Genomic DNA, 14,266 nt, shown 5'->3' with positions numbered 1-14,266 from the left:
CAATTTTTTAAGCGTCTTAAATCCAGCCCCCTAGACACCCTCCATTCCAAAACCCTCCAGACTCATAGATATAGATACACAGACACCAGATCAAACAGAGATTTAAAAAAGATTAAAAATATCTCAAATATCAAATGGGTTGAGGCAAAGCTCGCCCTCAACAACAGAATAGAAGGCACGAGTGAAACACTACTGAGAAATAAATTCATCAACATTGTTCATCAGAGAGTCAAAACTAGAAGTCCACTCGTACTCTAGCCCTGAAATTCCTCTGTAAGTCTTTGACAAACCAGAAAACAGTGAAAATTTGTCTCTGGGAGCTGACAGTAAGGACAGTTTGTGGACATTGTGGGGTTCATTTTAGACACAAGACTGTTGACAGCCAGCGCTCCCTGCAGAATTCTCCACTGCGGATCACCTGGCCTTTTATTTAATGGTGCTTTATAAAGCCCCATCCACACTGGTTTACAATCATCTTCCACATTCAGACTCTCCCTCCACACAGTGTCCTGTCCCTGCTCAACTGTCTCTTGTTCCGAGCCTTAACACATAATCTATACAGCGCTTTTCCTCCCATCATGTACAAGTCTGCACTGGTGGTAATTTCACATCTCAGTAATGGTTCTGCTAGTCCGCTCTGGTCTATGGTGAAACTGAGTTCAGGGAAAGGATCAGCTCCATCAGGACACTTTGTTCCACTGGTGTATCAGGAATACACCAGTGGAACAAAGTAAGAACGTCCACTTCCGCATCAGCCGGTCCAGAGGCCGAGAATAGAAGCCACTGCCTTGGTGCAGTGAAAACCAGGACCTGCAGCATCCACGATGTGTCTCAGATTGACTACTCAGGTCGAACATAACCTTCATGTCCATGCCTGCTACAGTCCTCATCATCGAGTTCGAACCCATGTACCAGAGGCTCCTCCAGAAGCCAAAACAGTGAAGCTGTAGGTTCTGGACTCTTCCATTTTAAAAAGGTTCCACGTTCTGAAAAGTGCCTGATGAACAGGAGGCAAGTCACACACCTATAAGAAACATAGTCCACTAAAAACAGAGGCATCTAAACTGAAGTCTACTACCTTTCTTAAAATGCTATTTGTTACTGGTCTGTACAGCACATCATCAGTTCCTTTGAGGTAATGCTTTACAAACTGCAACCTGAAACGCTGCTGCTCTGCTCCCCAGGTGCACTAACCATTACCCCCCTCCTCTTTTGGCGGGTAAAGGACACTCTGTGGCACCCAGTGCATGTTATCCGAGAGAGAGAGAGAGAAAGAGAGAAGAAAGAAAAGAGTGAGAGTGAGTTTGGCTTTTTTGTTAACAAATCTGTTGGGCTGGAAATCAAATGTGGGCCGTTGATTGTACAAAGAACTTTCGTCAGGTCTCAGGATTCACAGAAAATCTCTGAGGAGCAGGAAGATGTAGCTCAATCAGCCTATACGGGAGGGAAAGGCACAAGACTGTATAGGTGGAGAAAAATCAGAACCATGAGCAGAAGCTAGAGGTGCAGGAATAGAGATGATGCTCGTCTCAAAACGGAAACAAAGCATAGCATAAGCCCTGGTTCATTGAACCTGTTAGGAGCCCTTAAGCAAAAAAAATGTATTTGCTGATCCAGCCGTCTTTGTTTAGTGCACGTACCCTGTAACCTCCAAGTTCCCATCAAGTACAGAGACCACAGTAGACCATACACGACCCTAGGTCACATTATTATTGTTGTTGTTATTCTAATTTACCACAACATGTTATAATTTGTTTGAATCACAACTTTATTTAGGAATGCAGACCATGTGGCCACAATATGAAATAAAATTATGAGGGCTTTTGAACTACATTTTGCCACACGGACCCCCAGGGACATAACAAGGCCACAACTGTACAAGAAACGCTGGACCCACTTTGGCTGATATTTTACTTAATGGCGGCAAGTTCCCTGACAGATCTGCAAGAAATCAAAGGACCAAAGACTAGCGGACTGGACCTGGGGTCTTGGGGTAGCTGAGGCTTGAGCAAGCAGGTTCTGTGCAGTAGCCTATTAACACCATGGACAGGCATACAACTTTTTTAACTTTTTTTTTTTTTACACTAGTGTTGAATGCCGACTTGTGATTCGTAAAACATTGATTATATATGGACCTGTAGATCGAGCACATTCTGCCGTTCAGCTCCTCCGGGTCCTTGTCAAGGTAGAAATAAATGGATAACATAGTGTCGCATACTGTCAAAACTACTCGCTGAAGAGGGTTCTGCAACAGAAATCTTTTAAACAACACACTGCTGAAGTTCGTGACTGCCGTTAATGTAGCGATGACGGCCGCGTGCGGGTAAGTTGTGTCTTGTTTTGTTCTACCAAGCGCTTCCTGTCCTCTGGACAGAATCTGCGCCTTTATTTTGCGAGAACTTGAACATCCGGCTTGCGTGGCTGCCCGTTGCCGGCTTGATGAAGGAGCTCTTTGTACGTCTGGTCCTCGAGGTACCGCAGCGGCGAGCAGACGCGCGGGTAGCGGCAGTGGAGGAACAGCAGACACAAGAGTCCCAGCCAGGGACAAGACAGGGTCCAGCAGCGTTCCTTGTCCGAACCACGCACCGCTACTGGATACAGACAACGTTAAAGGGAGGGGAACCGGTGCTCTTTGAGAGCGCACCATTGCCTTTTAGCGTCAGGTATCAAAGAAGTGCGTTTATCGGGAAGTTTGCGACTCAGAGCCGCGGTCACTGGAGCATGCGAGCCGGTGTGGAGAGAAGAGCATCAGCCTAAACTTCACGGAGTGTTAAAGCTTGACGTGCTTACTCCGCCGACATATTTGCCCGAAACCTGTATCTGTTTCCCAAAAGAAGCGTGTTTGGTGGGATCGTGGTTGTTTCTCCGTGTTGTCGCCCAGGGACTCGCTAAAAACCTCCCAACTTTGCTAAAACACGAGTAGGTTAATTTAGCGGATTCCAGCTTGCGCCGAGGACAGAGAAAGAAACTCGAAGAAGAGGTACGGGGAGTAGAAGTGGATTTATCTTCAGCCATGGATGTAACAGTTTACCCGCCTCCTCCTCAGCCTCTGGCCGTGTCAAACCACAGCAGGCTCGGGCAGCTCTCTTACCCCGACCCGGCCTTCGGGACCAACAAGGTAAGGAAGGAAAAGAAAGAAACCCACAGAAGCCCGTCTCTGTCCCATTGTCTAGAGATGAAAGTCGCCTTTGTGTTAGCGTAACAATTTCTCCTCCGTGTATTCGTCTTTCTGGCTCTGCCAATTAAGTAGTAATTAATTGCGTTATTATACAGTTAATTAAGGTAGCTGTTGAAGGCGAGTACTATCCCTCAGTAGCTCTTACTCGTTTCTTGATCATATTCACTCGCTGGATGACACGCACGCTGTATTATTCAGAGTTTTGTCGTCAGTGATTTAATAAGACCTTTGATTCAAACGCACTGCTGCTGGTGATGGAAGCGGCAGTCGAGTTTAAATGTGCTTGCCCATTTTCAGTTCAAACACAGGAGTTATGGTTAAATTCCGTGCGCTGCTATGCTTCGGCACGCTCAAGGGCGTCAAATCGGCGCTCGAATTCACAACAGTGCCCCTGCTTTCTGGTTCGTGCCACTTAATTGGCGTCTGCGAGGCTCTGCCTCGTCTCTCTCTACCTCCAGAGCAAGGTCAGGGTCAGATTCGCTACAGAAACCTCGAAACGGTCGGAATCCCGTGTCTTGCTGTGAGGAAACTTCTTGAACAGGATGGAGGAGTCGTCCATAGGGATCTACGTCAATGGCTATCCATCTATCTATTTATCTTTCTGTTTAAGGTATGTTTGTGTGCAAAGGGCTGGTTTTTCAGAGTCCGGTGTCTGGATACCTGAAGACACACACACATCTGACAGACCCTGCTCATTTGACAGTGATGAATTGCTTAATTATTTAATTAGGTGGATCTGAGGACTGCAGCCAGTAGAGTGAAAGACACATAATTAACCTCTCTTCAATCTTAGCACAATAAAATGGAACATGTACATTTTATCTTTTCACATTTTAAAAAAAATGCACTATTCACTATTTACTACATTTGTGTTGCTAAGGCGTATAGGGAAAATAATCAGAATACTCACACACAGCAGGTTAGAGATTTGTACAAGAAGCGGGGAGGTAAACTAAAATAGTATCCTGTCATATCCATGTAAAAAGCTCTTCTGACTCTGTAAACGTGTTCTAGTCTGATTATTGGCCTAAAGGTTATTAAAATATACAGTACCTGGTTGACCACCAGAAGCATACCTGTGACCTGTTGTGGGATTAATACCATAATTTATAAAACTGCACTTCCCCTGTGTTCAACCTGCAGTAATTTACTGAACTCTTTTCAATCACTTATCCATATTCAAATTTTCGAAACTAGAACTATATCAACTGGTGATCCCAACACGAGACCTATTGAGGAATATACACTCAAAGCTTCAAACACAAATGTTGACGGAGCATCCTGACACAGACAAGTTAATCTACCGTTTTTAGATGATATGCCATGTTGGCTGTTGAGCTGTGATATGCAAACTGCTGTCTGCAAAGTTTGCACTCAACTTTTTGGTCGACAAAATGCAGCCACACCGACGACTTCTTTGACATGGTGTCAGTTAGTTTGGAGCCGATGTTCCAACATATTTAATGTTCAGCAAACCCAGTAACGTTCAGTCAACGTTAAATAAATTAGACCTAGCAGTCTCCATCACATTGGGCAAGTTCAAAGTTGTGAAAATAGGTAGTCTGTCCCTTCTGCCGCCGCAGTAAATAATGGATTAATCCTGGAAGGCTACTGATGTAGCACTTTTCTCCTTATGAAAGAAACACCGGCGATTGTCCAGCCAATGAGAATATGGTTGGATGAGAGCATATCTTTATTAGAATACTGATTTAGAAATCGATTACCATGGCAATGGTGAAAGATTTGAAGCTTCATGGGATTTGGGTCAGCCCTAGCGGTAGTTACAAAAAACTTTTTTGCTTTACCCAAATACTGTGGGTTCAAACCCTCTGCTTGCAGGTGTCTGCCAACACTGTACTGACTTTTGCTTCATTCAAGTTCGAAGTACATACTAATTTTAAGCAGTTTTTGGGAATGGAGTGTGTTTTCAGCTTCCTGTTGTTGTACAGTATTGTTTTCTTACATGTGTAACTACTGTATGTCTGTATACCTCCCTGAGGGGTCTTTGCAGAATAAAGAAGTCTAAAACTCTGTGTTCAACAATGCACTGTTCAAAGGAAACAGCTACAGCTGTTATAGTTATAGAGAGACAGCTCATACGAAATCTTGGAAAACAAAAAATAAATCTTTTGAAAATTTTTTTTAATGTTTAATTTGCAGTGTCATTCCAGAGACACAGTTACATCGATGTGCTAATTTCAAAAACAGTACACTATGAAAGTTATCATACTGTATACAGGTAGTGTAGTTTTCAATTGGGACACAGTAACTGATTCCTGATAAGTTCTGTAGATGACTATGACATCCGATCTCAGTATGTGCTGATTGGGCATGAATGGATTATCACATTAATGTCTTCATTAGCTAGATTAGAGTTATTTACTGTGGTTTATTTTACCGTCATTATCATATCACATGATAAATGAATGACCTAACTGAACTGCATACCAACCTGATGCTTTTAAGCTCAGAATCTATTGTAAAGTGTAGGAATGCTCTTCACACCGAATCATATTGCAGTGCACTGTGTTGTTGTCAGTGAGCGTATTTGTTTCAGAAAGAGAGAGGCTGGGGATGTAGGAAGAGCTGTGTGGTTGGGGGTAGGGACTGGAGAGAGGTAGTGGGAGGGTTGTTGGGGGTAGGGATGATGTAGATGAGAGAGAGAGTGAGAGAGGGAGAGAGAGTGTAGTGGGGGTGGGGCCGGGGCCACTAAGGTTTGTGCTATATTTCTCTCTCTGTGTCTTCACAGCTCTGTCAGCCTGATAGTAGAGATTATTTTACTGTGTTGAGGAAAACAGAGAGAGGGGAAAAATAGAGACATAGGGTCTATAAAAAGGGAGAGTTTGTGTGTCTGTGTGTGTGTGTGTGTGTGTGTGTGTGTGTGTGTGTGTGTGTGTGTGTGTGTGTGTGTGTGTGTGTGTGTGTGTGTGTGTGTGTGTGTGTGTGTGTGTGTGTGTGTGTCTGTGTGAGAGAGAGAGAGAGAGAGCGACAGCGGCATGTCCAACAGATGTGTTAATGTAAAAATGTAATACCAGTAGTGGTCTACATTTTTTATTACAGCTAAATAGAGAAATTACAGTGGCTTCAGAAAATATTCAGATCCCTTCAGTTTTTCACACTTTATTATGTTGTAGATTATGAGTGGATAAAATTGGATACAGTTGCCCATCAATCTAAACTCAATAAGCCATAATGGCAAAGTGAAAACATGTTTTTAGAAATGTTTGCAACTTCATTTAAAGTCAAAAGCTAAAATCTCTGTCATTTATAGTAAATATTAGGGATGTCACTTTTTATTCAAAATTCAACGAGTTGCATCTCATTCTTCGCTTGAACTTGATTTTTGGAAAAAGTGACGGCCCTAGTAAGTAATGTAGAAGCCTCTTTGACAGCAAACAGCTTCAAGTCTTCTTTGGTAAGTCTACACAAGCTTTCCTCACCTGGATTTGGGCAATTTATCCCATTCTTCCTGGCAGATCATCTCAAATTCTGTGAGATTGGATGGTAAGTGTCTTTGAACTGCCATCTTCGGGTCTCTCCACAGATGTTCTGTGGGGTTTAACTCTGGGCTCTGGCTGGGCTACTCAAGGACAGTCAGAGTCTTGTCCTGAAGCCACTCCAGCGTTGTCTTGGCTGTATGCTTCGGGTTATTGTTGTGAACCATCGCCCCAGTCTCAGGTCGCCTGTACTCTGGAACAGGTTTTCTTCAAGGACCTTTCTGTATTTGGATGCATTCATCTTTCCCTCAGTTTTGACCAGTCTCCCTGTCCCTGCTGCTGAGAAGTGCCCCCATACCATGATGCTGCCACCATCATGCTTCACCATAGGGATGGTATTAGCCAGGTGATGAGCAATGCCTGGTATTCGTCAGACATAGTGTTTGAGTTCTGCCCAAAGTGGTTAATTTTTGTCTCATCAGACCAGAGAATCTTCTTCCTCATACTCTCAGAGTCCTTTAAATGCCATTTGGCAAACTCCAAGCAGGCTGTCATATGCCTTCTACTCAAAGTGGCTTCCATCTAGCCACTCTACTCTACAGGCCTGTTTGATGGAGTGCTACTGAGATGGTCGTCCTTCCAGCAGGTTCTCCCACCTCTGCAGAGGACTTGTGAAGCTCTGTCAGAGTGACTGTTGGGTTTCTTGGTCACCTGATGAAGGCCCTTCTTGCTCAGTTACTCAGTTTGGCCAGACGGCCGACTGTAGGAAGATTCCTAGTGGTTCCAAAGTCACATGCTCCTGGGAACACTCAAGACTTTACAAATGGTTTTATACCCTTACCCTGATCTATGGTTTGCCAAAAAAATCTGTCACAAATTTGTTTGCAAAGTCTTTCATGGACTCAATGGCTTGGATTTGTCCTGAATTGAAGTTGGAATTGTGTGGCATTACACACACAGGTTTGTACATTTCTCATTTATGTCCAATCAATTAAATTTTGCCACAGTTGGACAAAAAAGTTCTAGACACATCTCAAGGATAAATAAAGCAAAGAAGATGCACCTGACCACAAGTTGGAGTGTCACAGAAAAGGGTTTCAGTACTTTCGTGAATGAGAGATTTCAGTTTTTGATTTTTAAAAAATTGGCAAAAAAAAAAAAAAAAGTTTAGATTGATTGGCAAAAATGGCAATTTTATCCATTTAAAATTAAATATACAACACAATAAAGTGTGGAAAAAATGAGGAGGTCCGAATATTTTCTGAAGCCAATCTATCTGCACAATTACCCCTGAAAAGGCAGTATTCCATTGCAGATCGTGCCCATGATTAGGGAATATGATAACAACAACATTAATTAAATTTGTTTGGGGGCATTAGCTTTTTGGATAGGTTTTGAATCAGAAATTACTGTTTCAACTGTTCTCAGCATTTCAACCCTCAAAACAGTGTTACTTAGTTATAGCTGTTGAGTCAGTCTAACTGCACTTTTCCTTCACACACTCTCAAAATACACTGTATTGCATTGCTGGTGCATCAGATTTCTAGTTATTTCACTGAATCAGAAGGAGACTTTAAGAAAGGAAGAGACAGTGTAATAATGTTTCGTCTGTAGTTGTATGTACACAGAAGATGTAAATCTGTTAGCCTCATGTAAATGGACTTTATGATGATTCAGGTGAGTGATTGTGTGGTGAAGCTGATTGTATTGAATTATAAAAGGTTAATCAAAAGGTGGATAAACTGACTTATAGCTGGTAATGATCAAAAGCTTCATATCAACCATTATAACTAAACATTACTTGATGTTTTAAAAAAATTAATTTAGTTTTCATTTTCCCCAGAAGCATATTTTATAGTTATAGTCCTGTAATTTGTACACTGACCATCCACCCTGACCACCTCCCTTGACTTGTGTGTGCAACAAAAATGTAGCTCTTACTACACCAGAAAAAACATTGCTGCGACACATAATCCAGGCAGCACTAACGATTCCCTTTAAACCGTAAATGGAAAAATAGATATGCAAGGAGTTACTATTAATCGATCGACAGAAAATGAATCATCGCTGTTTTGATAGTCGATTGTTTGTCAATATTCAAGCAAAAATGTCAAACCTTTGATGATTCCAGCGTTATAAATGTGAGAATTTGTTGCTTTTCACTATCTTAACATTATAATAAATATAATATCTTGTTTGTTGTACCAATCAGGACATTTGATAACATCACATGGGGCCGTAAGAAACTGTAATGGCATAGTTCGTGATGCTTTATAGACCAAATGAATAATCAATTAATTGAGAAAATAATCAGCAAATTAATCAGCAATGATGATCATTTTTATTTGCAGCCCTGCTAATTAGTAGTATATAAATGTGATTTGCAGAACACATGTTTGAGGAAATTGTGGTTTGTGTTTAACAGAAAACATGCACATTTGGCATCACTCAGAAGTTTTTTCTTTAATCCATTTGAAGAACATTTAATCTGAAAAAGGCCACGCAGATAATGAACCTCATTACTGTCAAAAAGGTTTTGGTTGGTCCCAAAATTTTTTTCTTATCTCTTTTCTCTCTTTTTTTGGAGGCTTTGAGCTGAGCCTCCCAGACGGACCCAGAACCAGCGTTTGCTCCTAAGCTTTTTACTGCCTCCAATATTTTAAACCAATCAGATGCTTTAAATTACTCTAATTTGGTAAAGGATATGGTCATGGTTGGTGTCAGTGTCTACCAGACCAGCCGAAACAAGATAGTATTTGAATGAAGGCTGAGAAGAAGGCCTGTCTGGGAAACTCAATTCAGTGCAAGACAGTGTGAAGTCTAGTCATAGTCTTGAGATGGAACTAAACATGGTGATAGATATTTCAGGGACCACATGTTGTGTTGAATAAAATAGCTGTGTAAATCTACAAATTATTGTCACTGTTGATCTATTGTAGCAGTTGGTTTTTTAAAACATATTTGGGTATATATTCTTTTCTATAAATCTTTGTTTTTGACCTAATGGATCACTCAGTGATGTTTTCAGATTTATGATATTGTAAAAGGTTCCACTTCAACCTTTGTGGTTTTTATAACAGGATTTGACATCAGCTGGATTGTACTCTAAATGACAGATGGCTGTTTTTTTTTTATATTGCTGCAGCAATGTGTATTGCAAGACAGATTTACTTCCTCTGTTTGTCTTTTCTTTTTTTTACTACCATTGTTAACAAAGCGACTTATCATAAATAAAGTGTCATACTCGGTGTCTCCTCGGCCAGAAGCCAGCTCAGTGTCACTGTTTGTGATACTCGTGCACAGTTTAGTCACGTGAAAGACAGGATGGATGAAAAAAAGTGAATGAGCCATGCTGCGCTTTGATTGGGTGACAGTGCTCATAGTGAGTGTCCAAAGATGCGAATATGAGCAATTAATTTGAACCAGAAGTGAACAAATTGTGACATTGCAATATCAAGTGGTGACTTAGCATCTGTATGAAATTACAGATTTAATTGTGGTGTAGCCGCTAAATACTGCTACACCACAAACCATTAAATTAAACTTGTTGCCTTAAGGAAAAAGGAAAAAGAGAAAGTGGCAAGAATGGGATGGGATGAATCAGGGAGAGCAGGAGAGGAATGGTAGGTGCAAGAGGGACAGGGAGAGGGTGAGAGGGCCTAATGTAAACATGATGATTGTGAAAGCTGAGTGAGGTATTTCTAAAGCAAATAGAGAGGAAGAGAGCACAGGGAGGAGAGAAGTAGGCCTTACTAAAGAACAGGAGAATAGAGTGAAGGAGAGCAACAAAGAAATTGCACAGGGGACAGGATGAGATTTAAAAATGAAAAAAAGCAGAGAGGGACAGAAATGAGAGAAAGCGAGAAATAGCAAATAGAGGACAGAATGAGAAAAATGATCAAGAGCACTAAGAACTATAATATATATCCTGTGATCTGGCACTCAAAACGTGGTAGAGGGGCTAAGGGGTCAAGAGGTCACATAGCCATCATCTGAAGTCATACCTTGTTTTCAGATCATGCAAATCATAGTATTAGCTCAGTAGGTATGCTGTTTAAACTGAAATCAGCTATGGGCATGGCTCTGGTGTGGTGTCATCATCATCATTATCATTTAATAGTCATATGTGACTGTATGCTGGTTTCAGTTTTATGGCAAAGACCCACTGATCATGGTGGTGCGCAAAAGCGCAAAATTGTCTTCATTTTCTATGGGACGCTTGTGAATTGCCCGTCATGGCAGGCAATAGGGGACTCCTTAGTGACAAGAAAAAATTGCAAAGTTTAAAGCTGGGACACTTTAACTTAATGCAAATTATTGCATATTCACCTGTAAGCTCGTTGTTACTTGATGGAAAACTGACAAATAAAGTGACTAAATTTCCTGTCCCACAACTGCATTTCATTTTATTATAAATAATAATCTATAATAAAAGATTATTATAAATGTTTGTGAATGAATTGGAATTCATTCACAAACATTTATAATAATCTTAGCTAATACTAATCTATAATAATCTTTAGCTGCTTCAGTTTCAGGGTCCTGTTATTGTTCATGCTATAATGTTAGTACTAAAACCTGCGCTTTTCCTAATATGACAAGTCAAAATGTCTGCGGTCAAAAAAGGCCAATTGTAGTGAGATTCCTATTTCTCATGTCCCTAGCCTTGAAAATTACAGATACAAACAAAAATGTTGCTTGCCACAAAGTCATGTAAATTGTTAGAGACAGGATGCTTATTTATACACTATTTGCTAAAACAATAAGCTACTTGCTTGCTTGTGAACATTGATACACCTACATTGTCAAGAAAGAAGTATGGGGGTATTTTAGCATGATTTGTTTACAGTGGTCTTCACCTTTACCAAATTACAGGCTTCCTCTGCTTTTTGGTGCAGGAAAGTATTGTATTCCAAAATCGACATGCCAACACAAAGTTTACATTTAAAAAGGGTAATACTCCAGACGGTGAATAAAAAATAATTGTCTGTTCTGGAAGACAGCTTTAGGCCTGCTATACCCACGAATGATGTACTCGACTCACTGCAACATTTAACCAACACATCGATTAGAAATAAATGGTCAGTTGGAGCTTTTTCCCATTCCTTTGCTCTGCTCTGCTGTTGCTACACTGCTGCAAATACTGCTGCTGCTCATATAGCATTTAATAAACCACACCACCACCCCAGAATGCACCAATAGGCTGTGATTCTAAGTCACCTTGGGGGGACAGTTTATTATCATCATACCCTATTCTCCTTAGTGCTGGGCATTGTGTGTATGTGCAAGGTACATACTGTACATTCTTCTAATACTAAATCTGCTCCACATCAGTTGGCTGAGCTAACTTATTGTGATTGCTGGCAACTAGCCATGGCATAAACAGGATGCTCCTATTCTCTGTGCAGAATAACTCACTCCACACAAAACCCTCACGGCAATATTATCATTTTTAAAGAACAATTTTAGTCGGTCAGGATTACAGAAGTTAATTAGAATGGATTTTTCAGTGTATTTAAAATGATCTGTCGTGTATGTTCACTAACACAGTCAGCTTAACTGCTTGAATGGTTCTTGTGATAAATCATCAGTAATTTGCTAATTCAGTCACAGCCATTAAAAAAGATATACAGTACATCTACAGTTATCTTATCATTTTATTCTTTGCCCCCTTTCCAGTGTTTTTTTTTTTTCCGTATCACATACTGCTATTGTCTCCTCCTACAGTTTTCTAACCAGCCAAAGTGTCGGCATCTCATCTAATTATCTATCAGAACACAACCAGTCAATCTGTCTGTCCGTCTGTCCTTGTTGGCTGTCATTCCTGCTACAGAACATTTCGCCAGATTCCCCTCAGCCCCCACCCTCCACTGATGCTCACTGATGATTCGGTGACTTGTAGCACTATTGCTTGTGTGTCGATGTGGCTGAAGGTGTTTCAGTTGGTTGAATCATGGGCATGAAGCAAAGAGGGACCCCTGGTTGGCGGGGGGATGCCAAATGGAACAGATGGGTGGAAACAGAGCTCTGCCAGAAGAGACTAATTATCAGGATTTCGTTTCCAAAACAAACATATTGCAATCAAATCACATACTGCAATCATTGTTGCATTGTTTTGTGTGTATGTGTGTGTACTATATTAGTGACAATGCCTTGGATCAGTTCACTTGTGGTGGAAGAGATGGGATCAGTTCCTGAGGCATTTTTCAGGTATTGTTGCAGTTCCTTTTTTTTTTGCTCTAGGCTTTTGTTCCCGATCATACAGTCATAAATGTTGAAGTTCATTTGTTGGCGTGCATTTGTGATCACTACCATAATCGATGCCCCCGGACTGAAATGTAAGGCTACCTGCTGTGGAGCTTCAAGTCCTGCTGTTGGTAATGAACCGACTACAAGGGAAAAGGTAGTGTCAGTAGTCATAGAAGGGGTTTGACATGAAGTTAGAAAGTAAAAAATGTCTTGTTAAAGCAAAGCAGTCAATGAGTTAAAGTGAGACAATGTAACTTTTGCTAAACAGCGGCAACAGCGGCTTCTGCAGCCACCACTGGTAATGTAAGAGGGTGCATTAGATTTTGTTGTACTCCGAGTCACAGTCTCATACATTATCTCATTGCAAACCAAAAATTGTGCTGTCCACCGTTGTTGAGTCAGCATTCAGCTAATCTGATTACCATGACCAAAAACATCTGAACCCACAGCAGTTGTGTGCTAAAATGTAGTTGCTAGGAGCTAGCTTTTCAGCGACTGAGTGACTATCAATAGGGAAGAGTCTTCCCTTGGCAGGGGTAACAACTCAAACCATGGCAACGGACAGTTGTTGAGTTACCCATTATGTGAATATGTTTCTTACGATTCACTGGTGGCTGCTGGTATGTAGCTTAGCTCTGTTGATAATGCGCAAAGTTACAAATTCTTGCTGATTTCTGGTAATAAAGTTTGTAGCTTAACTCTGTTGATGACCAACTAAGTTATAAATACAGTATGGCTGTCCCCTAAAAATTGATGAGTCAAAGATTCAGTCAAGAAGACCCTGCATTGACAGTTTCTGAGTTGACTCACTGCAGAGGGGGTTGGGTACCCACCCAACGAGTAACAAAAAAAAATGTATCTGTTACGGGTGAAAAATATATTTTTATGAATTCACTGATGCGGGCACAGGTAAAAATGAACTAAATGCGAACTGGCAGGGGGTGAAATAAACGAGAATGAAAAAAAAGAAAAACGGGAATAAAAATAAAGGCACAGCTGTTTTAAACACGTAAACCAGGGTAATTTTGTCAAGCCTAATTAGTTGCTATTATTTTTTTTAAATTGTGAATGCCTATGACACAACCTTGCGCCCCTGAATTCATTGTCATTCCAGAACTGAGAATGCAGCCGACTGATAGCAGGTGGCAGTCACTTAGGATATGTGGACAGATAATTACCTCAATATCAGTTATCTTTGTGTCACTTTGCATTACATCAGCAAGAAGTGGGAGCTGACAGAGCAAGTGCTTTGCACATCTGAATGGGATGGGACATTATGCAAAATGCCAGATAACCTCAGATCAGCCATCATGCAAGCCTTGCTTGGATCAGTTCTAAAGTGAGTGATTTTGTAATCTGTGTTTCTGATGGGGGTGGGTGAATGTTTGCAAAAATGACCAAC

At 41.0% G+C, this 14,266-nt stretch overlaps 1 protein-coding gene across 1 annotated transcript in view; it reads left to right on the top strand.

Moving 5' to 3' along the window:
• The first annotated feature begins 3,013 nt into the window (after nt 1-3,013).
• Nucleotides 3,014-14,266, top strand: part of tox (thymocyte selection-associated high mobility group box) — a 53,909-nt gene continuing 42,656 nt past the window's right edge. The window contains exon 1 of the mRNA XM_040144142.1: nt 3,014-3,118. Coding sequence (XP_040000076.1) covers nt 3,014-3,118 — 105 coding nt within the window. The remainder of the gene's footprint in view (nt 3,119-14,266) is intronic.

This window comes from Xiphias gladius, chromosome 14, assembly GCF_016859285.1.
Source record: "Xiphias gladius isolate SHS-SW01 ecotype Sanya breed wild chromosome 14, ASM1685928v1, whole genome shotgun sequence".
NCBI lineage: Eukaryota > Metazoa > Chordata > Actinopteri > Istiophoriformes > Xiphiidae > Xiphias > Xiphias gladius.
The sequence above is the reverse complement of the archived record's forward strand: the minus strand, read 5'-3'. Positions and strand labels throughout refer to the sequence as shown.